The 15,762-nt window shown below is 42.1% G+C and overlaps 1 protein-coding gene and 1 long non-coding RNA gene across 8 annotated transcripts in view; one reads left to right on the top strand and one right to left on the bottom strand.

Annotated features, from left to right (window-relative positions):
• The window catches only part of LOC111569679 (kelch-like protein 29), a 339,950-nt gene that overhangs the window by 2,979 nt on the left and 321,209 nt on the right, over window positions 1–15,762 (bottom strand). For all 6 annotated transcript variants that reach the window (XM_055016003.1, XM_055016000.1, XM_055016002.1 and 3 more), the window contains one exon: window positions 2,485–2,629. In XM_055016003.1, the coding sequence (XP_054871978.1) occupies window positions 2,485–2,629 (145 nt within the window). The remainder of the gene's footprint in view (window positions 1–2,484; window positions 2,630–15,762) is intronic.
• LOC129350200 (uncharacterized) lies at window positions 2,626–14,982 on the top strand. 2 transcript variants are annotated; one of them, XR_008603539.1, is made up of 3 exons: window positions 2,626–12,415; window positions 13,408–13,566; window positions 14,498–14,982. It is a non-coding gene; the product is annotated as an uncharacterized LOC129350200 (long non-coding RNA). The 2 variants fall into 2 exon arrangements; XR_008603538.1 differs by having other exon boundaries at window positions 2,626–13,306.

Here is a 15,762-nt window from a genome sequence, read left to right as displayed (position 1 = left end):
GATTGTTGTGCTGGGGGCCACGCCTGAGATTATTTGACATCGCTCACGCGTGATCGCGACAAGACGAAGGTAGGAAGGAGGGGAAAGGGAAAAAAAAACAACATTACATTCTCTCTTGAGGGCGAGAGAGAAAACTAATGAAAAAGCAAATATCTGTACAAATGTGCTCATTTGATATGAGAAACAGAAACAGGAGTTTGTGTGCGGAGAGGATTAAAACTTGGGCTGTAAGCTGATTAGGGCTTTGTACTCCTATTGGGGTTTGGAACGATCTGCATTTACATAAGGTGCACGCTCAAACACACACACACACACACACACACACACACACACACACACACTCGCAGCAAAACAACATGCAGTCCTATTGCACAAATTCACAGCACTGTTGGGACTGGAAAAGATTATTACATAAAGCCTAAATCTACTCAGAGAGAAAGCACAGCTGATCCAAAATTGAGGGAGCGCAGGGCAGCGCCTGGAGCTGCTCTTCCTGATAAACAGAGGGAGGTTCAGGCCTGCAGAGGGTCCGACGCACTGAGGGGAGAATATCAGCTCTCCTGCATGATAACCTGCTAGACTTCATCTCCGTGCGCCGCAGATATTCCAGAGTGTTTGTGTGCTTCTGCTTTTGACAGCGGCGTTCATGTTTGTTGTTCTCCCCCTTCCTTCCCGGCATCTCTTCCTCTCTTGTGTCAGACTTAGTTAAATGTAGCAGAACAGCTGCCTGCCGTGTGCCGCTGCAGCTTATCAATAACTCTGACAACATGATTTATGTTGGACGTTCTGCACATAAGATCACTGTCTGTAATTGCCTCCCAAATGTATTTCATGCATGCTTCCTTTCCCTCCTGCACAAAGAAAAAAAAAATCAAGAAGCTCGGGCCTGGAAAACTGTGAGTTCATTATCCAGGAAGCTGCACACCTCAGTGGCTCCGGTTGACTGGAATATCAGGATGTGATCCCACCGCTGTTCTTTTTCCTTTTACAGTGGTCGCTCGCCATATCGCAGTTCACTTTATCGCGGATTTTTAAATTGTATTTGGTATCTCGGATTCTTCGCTACATCGCGGGATTTTACAGTATATAGGAATTAGGGCTGGACCCGAATATCCGAATATTCGGTCCCAACGGTGGTATCCGGATATTAATTTTGAGATCTGAATATTTGCGCCGTGAGATAAACTATAAGTCAGACCAAAAAAATACAAAAAACAACGAGCAATCTAGTATTTTAATTTATGATCAAAACAACTTGTCGTGGTCTAGAGACGATTTTAAATTTACAGTTTTACTAACTTACAATATGCAGGTGATGCCTTCTCTGTAATTTTTCCGCTTTGAGGACCAGATTGTACCCTCTGGAGGGCCGGTTTTGGCCCGCGGGCCGCATATTTGACACCCCTGCTCTACCGTATCCGTGGTATTTGTTTTTTCACTGAGGTGCAGGACTTTATATTGCAGTGAAAAATGAGCCCACAGTGACTAAAAATGTGACAAACTGTTTTGGGTTCAGAAGGCTAATATCTGTAGCTAATGTTAGCCTCAAGGACTAGAATATTTAGAGCTGCTTGGCAACAGCCTTGACTGCTCCGGGCTGCAGCCTAATATTATAACTATCCAGATTTTGACTTATAAATATCAGTCAAGACTGGATCTGTAGACCCTCTTACATCACCAAATCCCAGACCAGAATCTGATGTTTGAGAGGAGTGAAACTGAGGTAAATCAACCTGAAACTTGGGGAAAGTGTCACTGCAAATCAAGAAAATTGTTCTGAGTGATCACCTTTACCCTGTGATGAAACATTTCTATCGCTCTTCTGCACCATCATCAAATCATCAAATGATGGAAAATGTAGAGTTCCAGAGACTTTGAAAAATCAAAGTACTGAGCGCTAAAGCTGCTCTGGTGGGATGTGGTGGTGTGGCACATTTCTAAGACACTATATGTTGATTTTTCTTTTAATTTGTCACCAGTCTGTATGTGAAGACTAACAACCCACCTTTCCAAAAGAACAAATTACTCAAATGCCACCGTAATAGTTAAAAATAATTAGACAGAAAGCTGATTTAATCAAGGCTATCGAACAAACGTGTCTTGTTTCTCAGTGTTACTGATCAAGCAAATTTAAAAATCAAGCCCATGAATTAGAAAGCCGTTTTTTTCCTACCCAGGGAGAAGTTTCACAACCGAACTGCATCGGAAACGCTGTCAGCCCACAACCGGCTCTGTTCAAGTTTTAATTAGTTGGCCTCGATGCATTTTCCCCGTGCAACCCGTGTTGTGACACAAAGACTGACAGACGACTAATAAGCTTGAGTTTTACATTATTTTTGAGGCTGTGTAATAACGTCAGTCGTTTTTTTGAAGCTTCACACAGGACAAACGTGCAATTTATGCTTGTGAGAAAGAAAAATCTTTACAAATTCCACACTGGGGATTTAACTTACATGTGGCGCCGCTACATTAATTATCTCTTACCTGCAGAACTGCCGAGAGTGATTCATGTTGGGACCAGCCTTGATGTTGCCTTTGTCTGGGTCATAGATAGTGGTAGCTCGAGCGTAGGCTCCTCCCAGGATGAATATAAAACCATTTAGACTCACTGCAGGGGCGTATTTGTTATCTAAAGATATGAGAGCAGAAAGAAAGAGGAAGAGGGGGGAAGAAAAGGAGATTTTTTTTTAAAGGAAACACAAAGCTATTGTTTGGATGTCATTCTCACACATGGCAGAAATTTCCATTCGGGTATAATGGCATCAATTTGTTCTTTTTTCCCTCCTCTCTGGTCCCCACACCGCATGCAAAAATGATCATCATCAACATTCTCCTTATCACTTTACAGATATGCCCCTCTCAAGATTGCTTTAGAGGAAAAGAAAAAAAAACAGAATGGATACCAAAACCGATGAAAAAGCGGAGTTCATAAATCACTGAGGCTTTATTGGGTTCTACTTCAAAGTATGTTTGGGCCTGGAAGCAATATAAAAGAGTTACCTAAGTCCCAATAATTCACAATTGCATTAGGTCCTCTGGCACCTCCATAGATTCTCAAAGAAAAAAGAAAAAGCCCATGTATCGGAAATACATGAGTGAACAGGTGGGATACTGTGCATATGGCATAACTCAGTCTGATACTGAATATCGCACATGAGGAAAACAGCAGCACTGAAGCAGCGCTGTTGGAGAATTATAGGTGATGGGAAACAAAATGAAACAGTGGTCTGTGCGTGTCGGTGATATAGGAAACCTGGAGTTAGCAAGCGGCAGCCCGCTGTGTAGGAAGAAGAAGAAGAGTGTTTCAGAAACTCGTTTCCTCTCGAGCATGACTGCAGCTGGCCAATTTACAAGCAGCATGAATAATGCACAGACAGTTGGCCGAGAGCTGCTGTCCTCGCCGTTTTCTGCCACAAACGATGGACAGGAGCTCGTTGGAAACAGGCAACAGGAGTTCAGTCTGATGCCTTAATAATGCCAGTGGAGGGGAGGAAGCCCTGAACGCTGCCCTCGTGCAGAATAACCGCCTCCATTTCTGCTGAGACGAGTCCGATGTGTTTAATTAACGGGTCAAATCTGGAGGTCAGAGGTGGTTCTGCTGCTCCTCAGGCTGATTACTGAATGAAACCCTGCTGCTTTATGTCCTCTAGGAGCTGACATCCACGCTAGGTCTGTGCAACCAGCATTGCTTCATGTTTAAAGCCCTGACAGTCCAAGTGAATAACTTTCCTGTAATGATATAATGTTTTGCTGGGAAACCTTGGCTCTTGGTATTTATGTGGATGTTATTTTGACGTGTACAACCCAACTAATGGGTCAACGTGCCCCACAACTCCACAAAAACTGCTCAATAATGGCTCAAAGGATACAACAACAAGACCAAACTGCTGACCCGGCCTTCAAATTCTGTAGACTCCAATCAAATCATGGATCTATTTCAGTCCACGGAAGTGTATATAATCCACAGGACCCAACAGATCTACAACCAATGTTTTGCTTCCTGACACTCCTAAAAGTCCTGCGTTGTTGGCACAAGGTGGATCTACACAATATTAAGCAGGTGGTTTTAATGTTGTGGCTACTTGAGTCAAATGGCAGTCACTGAAAAACTGTCATACACATGTTAAGCAGGTAGAGGAGGTCCTCGGTTTACGATGTCCTTGACTTCCGTTTTGCTGTTGCGTCAGAACTGATTACGGCCTGATCCTTGGTTTAATGTACTGGGTTTCGTCGTTACGTTGGAACTGGTTCAGGGGAACTAGTTGGTGAGCGGAGTGGACGAATACGTCGTCATGCGGCGAGCAGAGCGGATGACTATGTAGTCATACGGCACTATAAGAAGGCTTTGTTTACATTGTTCTCCACATTGGATTATGCTACATTCGCTAGCTTCATTTTGGCTCCCAAGCATAAGTCAGAGTTACAGTTTACATTTTCATCCATGTTTTCCTACCGAGTTGTGTTTCAGTGCGAGCTAATGTTTGTCGTTTCTGTAGTTGTGCAAGTAAATTAAATGATATCGTGATGCACGTAACGGCTTTTATTTTATTTGTATACATTTTCGCCGGAGTTCCGATTTACGCCGGAGTCCAGATTTACGCCGAAAATTGACTTACATCCCACCGCAGAAAATATACAAATTTAGGAAGCTGGGGGGGACGACAGATTTTTTAAAAACTATTTTCCTTAAAAAATTATGCAAATTGATGAATCAGCAATGAAAATAGTTAGCGGTTATTTAAACAGTTGACGACTCTTTGATTAAATGTTACAGCTCCACATCGTGGAGGGTTCATCCATTTTCATACACAGTCCTGAGACCAATATGTCTCCAAAATCTCATTGCAGACCATTTAATAATTGTTGACAAATTTCAGCCCGGGCCACTGTGGTGAGCTGGCAGACATTTGTTGCCAATCACACGGCTCCCGCAGCTAATACCCACTTTATATTATTCACATTATACGACAATGCTGCAATCATTTACACAGCGAGATGCGATATGAACTTCCCCTGCAACACATCTGAGGCGTCATCTCCAATTTCTGCCCTTGAGAAACGAGTAGCCACTGATTGGTCCTCCTCACATTCTGCCAGACGTGTTTATTTTCCTCTTTTTACCTCCTTCATCTCATTGATATGCCACTGCCAGTCTTTCCAAGTGTGTGTGCCAGCATAAGCGTGCGTACATGATGTTTTGTGTTAGGTCCCATAAACACAGAACACTCATTTCTCTCTGCTTGGCGCCTGAGGCAGAATAATAACAGGATGCTCTCAAAGGAAAAACCTTTCTCTCTCTTTTTTCTCCCCTCACCAACAGAAACTCTCACCATCATTTCCTGCCTCTCTCATGGACTAACAGCGAGCGCTTGGTGAAGCACCAGGCAGGTAAATCTCGCTCTCATTTGGCGAGCCTCCGAGGAGGGCTGTTGGGGCTCCCTGGTCCTCCCTCGGCCTTTGGATGGTTAAAAACAAGCCATTTTTTGCTCTAGATACGCTAAAAAGTGTGCATACTGTCTGTGTCAGCTGAAAACTTTGCAATTCCTGCTATTCTTGAGGTCTTCCGGTGGATTTTGTCTGCAGCTCTAAGGTTGAAAAGCTCCACAACCGACCACATCCTACATAAAAAAATGAATAGAGAGAAGGGGGGAAAAAATGACAACACGACAAGGTTTGAACACTGCAGCTGTAATAGGAGTGCAGCTGTGCCTGCGGGGCAACACGGGCTGACGCAGTCTTTCACACCCTGATAAAACAGCTTAGTCACCGAACCCCGGAACCCTCAGGCTGAGGTCAAGGACATGAAACAAATGCACACACACAGCCATGATGATGAATTTAGCATCTGCTGTCTACACAAACACCTTGTTGTTCCCTCACATCCTGCCCCATCTCGTTCCTGCATTAACACGGCGGATATCTGATTCTATAAAACCGCTACCGGAGTGATAACGGGCGCTCACAAATATATCACAATTCAGTCGAAGCAATACTGTACGCTGCACAGATCTAGACAAGACCGTGCTCCCTGATAAGGATTCCCAAACAGCCGGCGTCATCGCAAAGCCGACATGGAAATACGCGGTCAGTCGCAGGCGGAGGAGGGAACACAAACAAGGAATAAACAAGACCTCGGAAAGCCGGAGTATGGTGAGGTGATGGGCATCCAACGAGGGAGTAAAGAGGACAAAGAAGCTTCAGTTCTTGCAGCCAGAAACTCAGATAAGATTACAACAAGGTAATTGGAGCAGCAGCATTTTTTTTTCCCCCAGTGTCCTTTAATGTGGTGCGAGGAGAATAAGAGCAGGCTTTTTTTGAAATGATGGCGCAAAATAGCATTGAGAGGATGATGTACTTTAATTCAGTATGATGGAGAAACGGTGGGGGGACATGTCCAATTAGGTCGCTATGGAAACGCTCCACCTTCTCCACTTCCTCTCCCTCTGTCACTCTCCCCTTCGCTCGTCCTGCCGTCACCATAATGGCGCTCTCAATGGCCGTACCCGTTGGGCTGTTACGTCATTTGCGGGAGTAATTGTTCCCGCGGTCAATTTCTCGATAGAGCAGCCGGGGCGCGGTGCTGCTGCTTCGGTGTCCCTGGAGTCGACCAGTCGATGGAGGCCTGTCTGTCAGCCGGAGGATGTGAGTCGGGGGAGCACTGGAGGGAGCTGGCTGGAGTTTTAATGTGTCACTGTTTCCATGTGGATGTGACCTCGCAGGCACTGTTGTAGGAAGGCATTTAAAGGGTCAGTTCACCCAAAGTAAGGAAACAGAAATCCTGCAAAGAGTTACTGAGTTCACACTGTGAGTTAGAGATGTCCTGTTCTTTTTGCCTCCAACCCAATCCAAGTCTTTTCAAATTTAGTCTCTAGGATGCAAAGTCCCAATGTGATACCATTTCCTTAGCTAGAATATGGTCAAGTGTACTATTCGCATGGGATTACTAGTACCTAATTTGTGAATTAACCCCACGTCTGTGTTTCTTGCAGTGCATTTGCACGGGATAAGCAAAGTCTATATTTTACTTAAATTTACTGACGTTACAGCCTGGATTTGATGTCAAATCTGTGCAACACTTTATGTCCTTCAGCTCAACCTAAAATATTTAATTCAAAGCCACAACTTGTTCGATCCCTTTCTGACACCTGTATGGCAGCAGATGAAAACAAAGGCTCAGGCTTAGATTGGTAACAGTACCGACCACTTGAAAATGCCGTGATCAACTCTATCTTGACCTCAGATAATCATCAAACTCCACTTGATATGAGGCAGAATTCATAGCTGGATCAATAGCAACGCCAAGCCGTTATATATCCTCCCCCATGTTGTCTTTGGTCTGCTCCAAAATGTCTCCTGCTGCCGTGGCCAAACAACTCTATCTTTGATTTGTGTCGAGAGCACATTATTCCAAAAAGCCTGGCGCTCACTGGCAAACTGTAGTTTTTTTGTAAAGATCTTTTTTGGTCAACGAAGGTCTTTTTCCTGGATGGCCTCCCATGCAGGTCAGATTTGTGAAAGTTCTGATTATAGACACAGCACTTTGACATCAACAACTGCCGGAGTTACCGGCTCTGGGCAGCCATTTCTGGACAAATCTGCAATCTTGAATTTTAAAAGTCTTTTTAAATCCCTTGCCAAACCTACAGGCATCCACAATGTCTTTTTGCCTGAAGGTCTTCGGCCTTGATTATACCTCCCTGTGGACGTACACTTTGACAGTTGCAGACACCAACAGTAGTTGTAAATAGATGAGTTTCATGAATGCTCAGTAGAAGAGCATGAAGGCAGAGGTCTGCAGAGGGGTCTTTGTGGACTCTTATTGGATAAAGGAAAGCTTGGAAACTCACAGATGCAGAAAGTATAACATTGGCCTAAGATTGTGATTTAGATGTTGGCACAGTGACACCACTCACTAGTGTTCACGGAAGTTTTAAATAAGACCGGTTCCACCTCTCACTTCCTAAGAAGGATCTAGTCGAAGCACCTCATCCGCACTCTCTGATTCTAATTTGTTGGATTTGAGAGTCTAATAAATGCAAGAGTATACTTACTATTCAAAATGCTACAGATTGGTTTTTATATTAAACTCATCGACATGATAGAAATAACTACTATAAATGTCACCTTTATCTGTTTAGTTGGGTTTCAGAGGATAAATCGTTTGCTCGTTTGAACACATTTTGAAAAAAATTCTACATTTTCCATCAGTTACCACTTTTTTCACGTCTCTCAACAAATTAGGATTTTTCTGCATCAGATATTCTATTTGTTTATGTTTTCTTGCAAAATCCCATTTTTTAAACATCTGTAGAATTTTAAAATTATAAAAACACAATCTGATCTACATCCTGTATGGGTTTGGTTTGATCTGAATGTGGTTAAAAGTTGTCTGTGGTTGCCAATCAAATCTGATCAAGTTTTTCAGTGTCAAATTACACATTCAATGCTGCAAAGTCTGTTGCTTACTTAGTTATGAATATTTTAATGCTTAATTCGAATAAACATTTCCTCATTTGTTCTCCCACTATCAGTGCTTCCATTTCTCCACAGAAACTGCTGCAAACAGTTTTGTTAAAGCAGAAATGAGTTAATTTAAAATGGAGAGGAAAGGGGGAAAAGTCAAGAAAGGGCTCATATATCATGTTATGTCATGAAGGAAAATCTATAGTCTACAGCAGTGCTAATGGCTCTATGGGACTGTACATTGGAACAGCGGTGCTTTACGCTAAATGCTAACGTCAGCATGCTAATATGCTCATAATGCTTTGGACAGCAGTCTTAGTTTAGCACGTCAGCAAGGTAACATTTGACAACAAGCACAAAGCAGGGCCGAGTTGCTACGGTATGTCATTAGTCCTGCAGGTATTCAGTCAGAAGCAAAGTGAACAAACTGGAAAAGTAACACAACTCATTCACACGAGTTTCTGTGCTCAGTTTTGATGACAACCCCCCCCCCCCCACAGATAAATTAATATTTAGTTTTTTAAGCTTTTTAACATCTATTTATGGTGTTTTTTTGCTAGACCACACATCATAAACAATCTATGCCATGGCTGAGCAAATTCAGCGCACTGATGACGGTCTCAAAAAGCAAGATTTAGATTTTCAGGGTTTCTTACATCACATATCAAATGAACCAATCCTTGCAGGGCAGGACTGACTGCATAGTTATTCTTCTCTTTAGAATTGTTTTTTGCTCCCATCATGTATGGCTGAATTATTTTACAACTTGCTGTTATGTAGCATTGAATAGTTTGGCGGTGTTTGAGAAGAGTTGTAGGTGAGCTGGTGCGCTCGAGCTGCAGGCAACCATGCAGGTTTACAATATTTTACATATTTCAAGGCCTGAAGGTTATTATTTCTATTGAAAAAAACTTCTAAATATGTAACACTGGTGCACAAAGAAGTTTTTAGGAGTTAAATCAACAACCAGAGAGGGAATTTAAAGCATGTAAAGACACTCTAGTAGACTGCCAAAATAAAATTATAAATGTACAAATGCTCGTTTCAAAAAAAAAAAAAAAATAAGGGGGCAGGAAACTGTGTGGGAGATTCACTTCTCTGAAATGTATCTGGTGCGAAAAAGCACATACTCCATTTGGAAGGTATTGCCATCACAAATAGAACGAAATTGCCTTTGAGAAGTTTAGTGCTTGAATAAAGAAGCCAGATGGACGCAAGGATTTTCTATAGTTTGCAAATCTGACAAAAAAACTTTGGGAAGGTTTGTTTGCCTACACTTGCATCGCAGTTCCAGCAGAGAGGATATAGAGGTCTATGGATTTTTCTGGCGTAACAATGACACTTTTAAAAACTTGTTGCATGCTGTATTTTCCCTTAAATGTCATCTTTCTGTGCTGCGGGCGCCACAAACTAAATTCCCTTTCACCTCCGTTGTGCTGAGGTGGAGGCAGAAATTGCGGAGACAGATATCTCAAAACCTTGGCATTTTGATAATTTGGGTGAACTGACCTTTTAAGAATGAAGCAATGAGACTTCATAAATAGGTTAGTGTGGGCGCTCGGTAAACAGCCGGCTCGCCAGACGGACAGGCAGACATATTGAAGACAAAGGAAGATGTAGATGAACGAAGTCGTAAAGTGTCTCAATAATTTTTTTTTTTTTTTGAAGGGGGACTATTTTTGGCATGAGTAATATTATTTTTCACTCTGCGAGAGATAGGAAGTCAGTCCTGATAAGTGTTTGTGAAACCCATTTGCAGTCCATGCGGGAGACAGTCCATGCAGAGGGAAAACACACACCCAGAGCCGGAGTTTGCACACACACACACACACACACACACACACACACACACACACACACACACACACACACACACACACACACACACACACACACACATATATACACAAGCCCTAGAGGACGCACACGGCTGTATTTGTGTCAGTCGATAAGACGGTGCTGAGAGACGAAGGGGGTAAGTGCACAGAGGGGGGAGACAGAGACAGAGAGAGGGAGATGCACAGAGAGATTAGAGATGGAGAGCAGTGGAGGGAGGCGGAGGGTTTGTTGGAGAGGCGCTCCCCACCGGCTCACTAAAATCATCACTGGCCCAATTTCACAGGAAGCTCTAAAACCCGTCCATTATCTCCTGGCTCGTTGGCTGTCAGACGCAGCCTCATCGACGCCCCTGACAGATGACGGTCTGTCTGTCTGTCTGAGCCTCACAAACGTGCAAGAAGACAATGCGTGCACAAGTGAAGTAACCTCCTGGCTTGTTGCATAATTCATGCGCCGTGTACCTGCAGCCCCGGGGGAAGTACGGTTGATATGAGGTAAGCAGAGGTTGCGTCTAGTTCTTTGAGCGTGCCAGACTTCTCCCTCATTTCTTCTCTGCCAGCTGCTCTAATACCATTCAGCTCTCACCCCAAACATCCATGTTACATAATCATCTTTTTTTTTTTTTCTCCCCCTCGCAGCAGTCCCAGCACTGAAAAGGCACTAATAACAGAGAGCAAGTTTCTGGGCAACAGTGCTGAAGGAAGTGCCTCCGCACTGGAGCTGTAATGACAGAAGAACAACTTCTTGTCAGAAAACATTTGAATTTAAATGTGTTTTTGACCCCGTGTTTCTGTCTGACGCTCGCTGCAGCAGGATTTCTTAAAATAATTTTTTAGCCTTATTAGGACTATAGACACTCGGGCAACAAGGGAAGAGAAGTACAGTGCCTATAGAAGGTTTTGAATCTTGGTCAATTCAATTAGTTTGGACAAGAATTTAAAAGAGAAGATTCTTCTGTGTCAAGAAGAAAACGCAGAATAAGCATTGCAAAGTATATACCCCCTTTAGCAGATGCACTTTTGCCCACATTACAGCATTGAGCCTGTGTGGGTAGGTCTCAATCAGCATTGCACATCTGGATGCTGCAATTTTATCCAATTCTTCATTGCAAAACTGCTCAAAGTCTGTCAGGTTACACCAAGATGGTGATTAAACAGTCGTTTCAAGTCTAGCCATAAATTTTCAGTTGTATTGAGTTCTAGGCTTTGACTTGGTCACTCCACAACATTCACCTTGTTGTCTTTAAACCATTTCTATGTTGCTTTGGCTGTTTTCTCCAGGTTATTGTCTTGCTTGAAAACAAATGTTCTCCTAAGTCGCTCTTCTTTTGCAAACTGCATCAGGTTGGCCTCCAGGATTTCCCTTTACACTGATGAATTCATTTTACCCTCTACCTTTACAAGCCTCCCAGGGCCTGATGCTGAGAAGAAACACCAACATCACCATGCTTCATATCATGATGCTGCCACCACCATGCTTCACATCATGATGCTGCCACCACCGTGCTTCACATCATGATGCTGCCACCACCATGCTTCACATCATGATGCTGCCACCACCGTGCTTCACATCATGATGCTGCCACCACCGTGCTTCACATCATGATGCTGCCACCACCACTGTTCCCTCTAAGATGCGCGCATGTGCAATTGCGCACTGCTGACACGCTCTCCGCGCACAGAAAATCTGCGCTGCGCAAAAAAAAAAAAAATCCAACCTAAATTGTAAATAAAATGAACACGTAACAATTCATTCTGTGCTATTTTTCAATGTGAGTCAGTGAGTGACCGGTGACTGGCTGCTGCAGCCAATGATGCGATTCACATACGTATTTACCATAGACTGTATATAATGGTATTTACACAGCTAATCAACGTCAGGCGTCCTTATGTGCAGCCATCGTTGTTCTCATAGATATGAATGAGTAGATAGGACACGCCCCTTTGAGCTGCGTGCTACAGCGAGGCTAAGCTAGTGGGGGAAAAGTTTCAGTGTATTCTGTTGATGTAGACGGCGTGAAAACGGAAACAAGTATGCCGGCTCACTGTGCTGCATACAATTACACACTGCGTCGTACGATTGAGACAAGGAAACTTGGAATGACTTTTCATAGGTAAGAATAGTTTTTGGCTCTTTTTTCATTATGAAATCTTGTTGAGAGCTTCCAGTCTATGAGAGCTAACTAGTTAGCCACTAGCAAAACGCTAAGGCGAGCTAGCAGCTTGACAACCAAATACCAGACAATTAATAGTAGCTGTAGTATAGTTGTACAAGCAGTAGTAGTAATACTAAAAGTACAAGCAGCAGTAGTAGTATAAACAGCTGTTAGAGTCATAGAAGTAGTATCAGCATTTGTAATAGTATTACAAGTTGTAGTAGCAGTGCCAGTATCAGCAGAAGTAATTTGTGTACTACCACTACTACTGGTAGTAGTCACATTACTATTACTACCATCAATACAACCAATAGTAGTTATAAAGCCTAACTCATGTATATCCAGATTACCATCTATGTTCTTCCTCCAAACCCATTTTATGATTGGGATTACAGGCAGTTCTTTAGGACTGCTCTCAAATAATTGAAATGTTACTAAACAAGGTTATACTTATCAAATAGCTCTGGTCTCCAGTATATTGGCGAATTCGGTTCTTTGTACTTAATTTATTAGCATGATTTTTTTTTAATATGTTGTGTACAGACTTAATTACTCCTCTGTCAACTTTTTTTTTTTGTCTGCATTTGTTCTCATTGTTTAACTCCACAAAAGAGGTGTCAACATTGTATGAGATTGATGCATAGTTTAGTCTTGCAGCCAAATATTTTAATATTTAGTGCATGTGTGTGACCATCACCGGCCCTCCCTGAAAGCTAAGCAGATATTCTTTATTAGAATTTCCTATTATGAGCCAGGGAGATGCTGTGGAGACCCGAGATGCTGTGAGATCGCGAGATTCAGTGAGAGTGACGAAATTCAACATGGCGGCTCCCAGCTGCTAGATGAGAAGTAAACAAATCGCCGTTGTCTCGACCTATTTATATTTAAAAACAAAAAAAAAAAACAACAACCTAACTAAATAGTCTGTCTACTTTTCTTACTCCATGTAGGTTTCCCAGAGACTATGGGTTGAGGAGGAATTGGAAGTTTGTCGGCTTAGACCTGGTGTCATTCCATCAGTGTTAAACTTCCCGGCTCATCTTGGAAGAGTACGTGCCAGAAAGACCACGACCAAGCAGCCTTGAGATCTTAGGCAGCGTCTCCCTGAGGTGGGTGTCAACAGTGTTCACGGTCAGGTCTGTGGTAATCCCGTCAAAAAACAAAACAGAAAAAAATCTAGATTATAAATCAACATGTAACCAAAGCACTCTGTGTATAACGCCATAGTATAGGATGTAGTTCAGAAAATGTCAAAGTATAGTATACTTTACTCAAGAATAACATAGTATGGCCTGTAGTTCATAGTACAGCATGTTGGCACGAAAAAAAAAACAAAACATAGATTATTATGTGGTTCAAAAAGTGTAAAATGATAGGATGTTGCCTAAAATTGTCATGTATGATATGTGGTTCAAAAAATGTCATAGTGCAGTATATTGTCAAAATAGTATGTAATTCAAGAGAACATCAGAGTAAAAAATGCCATAGAATAATAATTTCATTGCACAAGTAAAAGTATGGTAACTTTTAAAACTGTTCGAATTCTTATATGTTGCAAAAAAAAAAAAAAAAACTAAAACAAAAAAAAGTCACAGTAATATGTCAATTAAAAAAGCCTATAGTATAGCGTGTCGCCCAACAAACATCATAGTATAGCATGTTGCTCTAAAAACGTCACAGTATAGCCTTTAGTCCACAGCTGTCAGTAGGTGAGGAGCAACACAAAAACAGTCCAAACGCTGGTTTCCAGAGGGTTAGATGAGAATTTACAACAATGCAACATGTGAGGGGGTTAAAAACAAATGGGTGTTAGTAAAATAAAAATAAATAAACAGAACTAAAAGTGAACTTCATGTTGACATTGATGGGCATTCCAACCAGGAACAAAGTAAAAGATAATCAATAGGAAAAAAAACTCTTCCTGTTCACCTCTTAAAACCCAAAAACACACCGCAGTAGCATCCTAAACTAAAACTACCAATGGGTTCCCTGTTTTCCTTTGTGAACAATTCAAAGGTCCCTCTCTATCTCCCCACACAGCCACCAACCACTGGAACACATCTCCAAAGTTCTGCCGGGCCAGCTCAGCTTCCCCTCAGAAGAAGTGCTGCCACCTGCCAGATGAAGGAGCCTTTTGAGAGGCAGCTGGCATCGTGATTGGACTGTACTTTGGTCTGTTCCAATCCAGCTTCAGCTCCAGAGACGGCAGGCGGGACGAGTCAACGGAGGCCGGGTGGACGAAGGCATGCAGCTGAGTACAATCCAGAAAACAACAGAGGAGGAGTGCAGCAGCCCAGAGCCAGAACAAACAGAGTAGCATCGTATGTCTCTTAGAAAACATCATAGTATAGCCTTTGCTATGAAAAAATGGCATCATATACATCGTATATTGTACAAATAACAAGTCAAAGGAAAGAGACATACATTGTAGAATTGTAGTAATTGTGGGCTGACTGATTTACTGATTATCAGTATTTTATTTTTTACTGATTTACGGTAATAAATACATTTAAAAATGGTGCTAATTTGGTTCTGAACCTTTATCTACCTGTGGTCGCTCTGTCTTCTGGAGTGATTTGATTGGTTATACGTCACGAATAAAACTCCTTTAACTTAACATCTGTAAACAAAACAAAAACGTATCAACAAAGTTTTCTGTTAGAGTTTGTGTTCTTCTAAGTTTAACTCAAGATTTTTAATACTTTCATTTACTGCAAATGAATATCTACTCCAAATGTCTTAGTAATAATCATTATCAGCCTTAAAAACCCACATAACACCCCTCTACACTCAACCACACTTAGTACAGTCCGGTTCCCCCTTCTATAAATCTGCTTGGAATCGTCCACTTCCTGTTTGTCAAAGTGGCCTTCTACCTGGACAGGTTTTGTTGGAGCTCATGCAACAAACATTTTGGGTAACTGCACTTTAATATGGATGGATGACACTGAATTAGAGTCTGTTTTAATGAGACTGAGTTAAGATGTGTAGCTCTGTCATTAAATAGTAAATTATTTCTCAGAATTCACAGAGAAAAGTCTGAAATGTTTGCTAGGTTAGCATCCCACATGTTCTTTGGCTCAGCTAAAGCTAACTCTCTCCAACTTCTGGATCTCTTGAGTTGCTTGTTGTTAAAATGTCTTGCTAGAGGTGCTGAAGCTCAGAAAGTCTGAGATGTTTGTTCAGAATAAGCTCATTCTCAAGTCTTATCTGAACTGTCCTCTTTTGTTTGAACTTTCCCTAAACTTAGGAGTTAATGACAGAGCAGCACATCCAGACTCAGTCTCATTTATGTAGCGATTAAA

The sequence above is a fragment of the Amphiprion ocellaris genome, chromosome 12, assembly GCF_022539595.1.
Source record: "Amphiprion ocellaris isolate individual 3 ecotype Okinawa chromosome 12, ASM2253959v1, whole genome shotgun sequence".
NCBI classification, from domain to species: Eukaryota; Metazoa; Chordata; class Actinopteri; family Pomacentridae; genus Amphiprion; species Amphiprion ocellaris.
Note: the sequence above shows the minus strand (reverse complement) of the source record. Positions and strands in the feature narration are given on the sequence as shown.